This window comes from Sprattus sprattus, assembly GCF_963457725.1.
Source record: "Sprattus sprattus genome assembly, chromosome: 20".
NCBI classification, from domain to species: Eukaryota; Metazoa; Chordata; class Actinopteri; order Clupeiformes; family Clupeidae; genus Sprattus; species Sprattus sprattus.
This window is the reverse complement of record NC_137918.1, coordinates 13,390,131-13,396,071: the sequence shown is the minus strand read 5'-3', so window position 1 is coordinate 13,396,071 and position 5,941 is coordinate 13,390,131. Positions and strand designations below refer to the sequence as shown.

The following is a 5,941-nucleotide window of genomic DNA, read 5'->3' as shown; positions in this document are numbered from 1 at the left end:
TATGTACAGCAAAGACAGAAAAAACTTTCAAAGATAGACAGGAAAATGGCGAATAATGAAAGAGTAACTGCGCCATACATCTGCCACTAAGCAACCTGTGTACAGTGCAGGGCTGAAGAGCCTCCAACCACCACTCGCCAAACAATAGGAGTGAAAACTTGGCCCTGTCAAAGTGTCTATCTGTTTGAAAGATGAATCTACAGTAGAACAGTTACATGCGTGAGAGGCGGCGAAAGGCTAGGGATGCGATGAGGGACCTGGAATTTATGTCGCTCATGTATGCTGTAAATTTATTGGAAGTCATCAACACGCCAGCTTCGCGGTATAAACGCAGGGTTCCCACGTAAAACGTCCTGTCAAGTCTCCCCTGCTGTTTGCTGTGATTTTTGTTTTTTGAACGTCCAGCTCCCTTCTGAGTGCTTTTGAACGAATTACACAAGACCTAACGCCCTAAAAGTGTCACATTTTACGATCAGTTGAAACGTATGCAAATTTAATTAAATAAATTAGCTGGAGGAGAAACTAAGAATTCCGGGGTCAGCTCAGGGAAAATGTTGGTCGTCTATTAATCCACAGTTACCACAATAAATTAGTAGGCTGTCTTCTGCTCCTCAATTTCAAAGCGAAGCTTCAGTCGGGGATCCCTTTGTAGCTGTGGGAACATCTCAACGGAGGTCACCGCGGGGATCTCAGACCGAACACCTGCCAATAGTCTGTTTTCCTGGGAATCTTTTTTTTTTCTGGTCTGGAGTCAGAACATTTCTGAGGTTTGGAACAGTAACACACGTTTCCTGTCCATGTAAAAATAGAAACGTTATACCTTTAACATTAACTGCTGGCACTGGGAAAACGGGGTTGGAAAGTTGGTAGGGGAAACCCTTAAAAAAAAAAAAAAAAAGCAGGTCATATCGCACCAGTTACCGTTTGTAGGACCTATATTCCTTGACCAAGCTAAAATACTTTCATTTAAAAATAGAAAGTAAAGTAACGGAGTTTTAGGATGACCAATGTAGGTGTTCTTATTCTAAATCCCCTCTGAACAACAAAAACTTGCAAACATGCCTCACCCACAACAAAAGCATGCCACTTTGTGTGTTGATACCAGCAGCAACTGTGCCGCCACCAGAAAGTGTATAGATTAGTAGGCTATTACTCTCTTTACAGTGCTACTTAAGTGTAACTTAGTTCAGTCATACACATTACAAAGATGTGGTGGCTTTAAATAGCTGTCTATCGAGTATGTTTTCTTTATGAGTGGGTAGGTTACGGGCTAGTGGCTGCAGGAAGCTCTGGTAGAATTCAACACAAGCCTGAAAGTGGTCATTCACAACAAGACATCACACTGCCCCCTATTGGTAAACACTCGTAATCACTCGTTCTCACAAAAAAGGAAAATACTTTATTGGATATATGACTCAATATATTTGAGGCACTTATTTCATTAGTTGGTAGGATAATGTCAAAATCAATGCACCACTAAAACATTGTGACAGTTGGCAAATTAATGTCCATTCAAATGTATTTCATTTCGCCTTTTTCTTTTTAGCTTTGGGCTTTTCTAAATTGTCAGGAAGGCTAGCATCATTTGCTTCATCAGACTTCTTCCTCTTCTTGCTGCCTTTGTCGCTAAGGTAACCACTGGAGTCACTGGCAGGAACCCTCTCAGTCGCTTGACTACTCGTCTCCTTGTCTCTCTTCTTTTTCTTTTTCTCAACGTGACCATTTGAGTTCACGTCGCCATCTGTCCCGGTGAGCCCCGTATTACCACTACCGTTGAGCTGACTGTTCTTCACGACAGAGTCCTCAAGTGCCTCTTTGTCTTTGCTTTTGTCTTTCTTCTTCTTTTTCTTCTTTTCCGGTTGTACGCCATCAACCCCGTCCAATGCGGCCTCTGTGGCGGTGTTGTCAGCTGGCATCAAGGGCTCCTCTGGGGCATCGTCTGTGCCAGGATCAGCTAGCCTCAACATCTCCTCATACCTGCAGAGCAGAAGATACGTTATTAGTTGATATGAACAGGCTTGCCACAAACCATCATAGTACGATTGAAGCTAGGAACATAGAATCACGTTCCTGGTGTCGTAAAGCAGTATTCAAGGCAAACTAACAAACCTAAACCAGTAAAAATGAGAAGCCCTAATACAAGAGAACATTCATGATAAAATATATATATAAGAATACTTTCTTTAACAATACTGTTACTTTAAAGCAACACTTTGGAACAGTGTGCCGCACTTGCTCTCCCCACTAGTCCTCCAGGCTATGCACTATGTAGTCCCGGACGGAACACCCCTTCACAGCAACGGGACGGAACACCCCTCCATAGCAACGGGACAGAACACCCCTCCATAGCAACGGGACGGAACACCCCTCCATTGCAACGGGACGGAACACCCCTCCATAGCAACGGGACGGAACACCCCTCCATAGCAACGGGACAGAACACCCCTTCACAGCAACGGGACGGAACACCCCTCCATAGCAACGGGACGGAACACCCCTCCAAAGCAACTGGACGGAACACCCCTCCATAGCAACGGGACTGAACACCCCTTCATAGCAAATCAACTAAATCACTGGAAGAGACCAGTTAGCTTGCAAGCAAGCTTTGTTGGTGGTGTTTTGCAAGGTTTTTGAATGTCCTTTAGGTGTTTAGCTCGCGACACTAACAATCCCATGAGTGGGTTGGTTACGCGCTAGTGGCTGCAGGAAGCTCTTGTAGAGTTCAACACAAGCCTGAAAGTAGTCATTCACAACAAGACATCACACTGCCCCCTATTGGTAAACAATACGAACCTGCTTAAGGCCCTTGCATGCTTCTAAAGGGAGCATGAATTGCTAGGTGCTAACGCGTTGCGTTGGGGGTGTTGCCAAGCAATTCACACCCAGAACAATAGGCTTGCGTAAAATGGCGCAAGTCTAGAAAAAGGGGCCGACGCACGCAAGACGTGAAAAGTCGCGCAAGGGGCACGCAAGGGGCTTGCGCGGCCTCTTGCGCTTACGCTTACGTAACCGGGCATAAATCAGCCTTTACTGTTGCTTTAATACTTCTTGAGAAGCCAATGTTTATATGCATCCTGCTGATACATACAGCTTAACAGCTGCTACAACACATAACTGAGTAGAGCAAAATAACAAAGGATGGATCAGGATCTTACAATATTACGTTTTGGCATTTTCAGTATGTGATCCGATTATTTTCAGTATCCCGATGCAAACGATGAGAAGCTCAATCATGCTCTACAAAAACAGAATGTTTCTCAGTTTTGCCTTACCAGGTCTTATGAAGCCTCCCACGAATGAGGAGGACCCCAGCCGCGTCAGCATCCAACTGGAACACCTCAAACTCCAGGCTTCCCCCGATGACCAACCCTGAATCTCTCCAGATCTCCGACGTCATCTCTTTGGGCTTCAGGATGGAGGCATTGAAACAGCCGTGCACCAAGCAACCCACGAATGTCAGACCTATCTTGTTGATTACTCCCTGTGTAAGAGTTAAAGAGAGGATAATGTGAGAAGGCAGGCGTATAACTTAAAGGCACAATATGCAACAATTATGCTTCAGGATTAGGGTTAGGATAAGCAGTTTAACCTTAAAATAACAGCTTTAAAAAAATTGGGGCGCTACAATGACTTTTAATATGCAGAATTGCGTCCGTGCCAATGGCATAGCAGGGTCGATAAGCATATAACTGCCTTCTGTAGTTTTGCCTGCCGATGCCCGCCGACCTGACTTTGATTACCTTCTGCCGATCTAGTAAGTAGCTTATTTGCCGTCTTGCTTAGTCTTGTGTTGCACATGATTGATGTTTGACTGTGTAAGGACAGTCGTTGAGTAATTAGTTTGTCATAATGTCAAAGTCAGCACATTTCAAGAGATTTCGTTAGTTTTAGCTGCTAGCATACCTTTAGCGAATAGCTATTAATCCTTAATGCACCTTTAATAAATAGGCAGGCGTATAACTTTTAATGTTCCTGTCTGTTGTTGTTCTGCTGCTGCTCTGCTCTGTGCATTTTAAATTGTATTAACTGTATTGTTGATTGTTATACCGTGACCTTGAGTGTCATGAAAGGCACCTTATCAATAAAATGTATTATTATTATTATTATTATTATTATTATAAGAAGTTGTTTTCACTCATACAATTACAGCCTATGTTCAGATCAAGCTCGGTGCATCTTAAGCCTGGGAAATCAATGATAACCCCAAATACACCATTTCAGGAATAAATATTCAACGTATACAAGTATTTACATTAAAACTAGAAATACATGCATTCTCAAAATGTACACTATCTATCTAGTTGACAATGGGTTAATACATGCGACATGTTCAGTTAAATTGTCCATCACTGCAGTGCAATCAGCAAATAATTTGATCCAAAAGGTCAAGCTGTAACCAAACATTACAGCATAACTTAAAACACATTTTTGCTGTAAACCCATTTTACATCGCACACACCTGAGCTTCGAAAACTTTTCAATAGCCCTATTCATCACATACAAACCAGTAACAAATTCATTAACGACATCCTACCTCAAGCTTTTGCCCCTTATTGGGTTTAAAGACAACAAACGAAGCTTCAATGTTCAGGTGAATGTATCCTTGGTCGTCGAATATGTCCCCATTCTGTCCCACTATTCTTATGTTGTCATAAGCGACAGGTACTCCCTTCAATCTGGGAATAAACATGGCAAAAAACACAAGTTAGACTACGCATGCACATCTTGCATTCAAACCCTTGGTCAATGGCAACATAGTTGGACCCTCACTTGTCACACTACATTGGTCTTGTTATACAATTGGTAAAAATGGTACAACGTATAAAAACTACGTTTTTTCGGAGAGATGATGAAAGCTGGCCACTGTCACGGTAACGATATCAAGTTAGCAAGATAACCACTTTGGGGTAACTTACTCGCCCGCTTACTGTAGCGCTGTAACACAACAAACATTAACGTTAGTTTTAGTCAAGGAGAAGGCTAAGATCCTCAATACATTTTTGCCTTACTTTTCGGAATACTTCAGAAGCTCTGCGTTAAGTTCTTCTTCAATTCCCGTCTTCTTCTTTTTCAAATACATGGGTGGCAGGGCAACGTGTCGTCGGTGTGTGTCGAGCACCAGACACGAGTACGGAGTGTTGACAAGTTTACAAGCCTCCGCGAAAGTGGGTATTAAACAGGGAATAACGGCTGCGTCTTTAACCGCTGTATATGTATTTTCAAAAGGTACTGACTGCGTCGATGTAGATATTTCTGTTGACATTTTTGCATGGTGTGGGTCATCTTCCTCATGCAGCAAGTTTGCCATGCTGCCGTAAAGTAGGGAACCCGTGGGATAGTGTCGCAAGAACACAAATGTTCGGAAACCAAATATGTGCACTACGCCACCGTGTGGAACGGAGGGTAATAAATGGAAGGTAAGCTAATTTTCATGTGGGGTTTTATCAAAGTCCTTACAGTGTCTGGTTTTATCTGATTTCACCAGTCTTACCTCAAACCTACATTTTATGTCAAAACATCACAAAATGATAACCATCACTAGGAAGACTGTTATTACTAGGTATTAAATACTAGGTGATAGCTGATACAATGGAGAAATAGCCTAGTCTAAAGGTGAACGTGTCATGGTCAACAGTAGTAATGAAAATATTAGCCTTGTTCCATCTACTAGTTGCCTCCAGTTTAGTTTTCAGGAAGTACATTTATGGTTGGTAATACCAGGCTATATAAATATAAAACTGTGGCCAAGTAAAAGCAGATCAAGTCTGAACTTTAGAAACAGCAATGTATCAGTAATAATGCCCCCTTGAGCTTAAGAAAGACTAAATAACCTGGAAATGTATGATGGGACACTGCTCACAGAGTCTAACACTGCTCACAGAGTCTAGTGGTGCCTGGGAAAACAATAACGACCTACTTTACATCTGTCACTTATGTTGTT

General features: G+C 42.5%; 1 protein-coding gene across 1 annotated transcript; it reads right to left on the bottom strand.

Annotated features, from left to right (window-relative positions):
- Positions 1-1,436: 1,436 nt before the first annotated feature.
- polr1f (RNA polymerase I subunit F) lies at positions 1,437-5,308 on the bottom strand (the record flags this gene model as incomplete). Its single annotated transcript, XM_080859037.1, has 4 exons — positions 1,437-1,977; positions 3,273-3,481; positions 4,535-4,676; positions 5,010-5,308. 4 exons carry the CDS (start codon positions 5,306-5,308, stop codon positions 1,524-1,526), a joined length of 1,104 nt encoding a protein of 367 aa, XP_080715163.1. The 3' UTR covers positions 1,437-1,523.
- Positions 5,309-5,941: the final 633 nt, after the last annotated feature.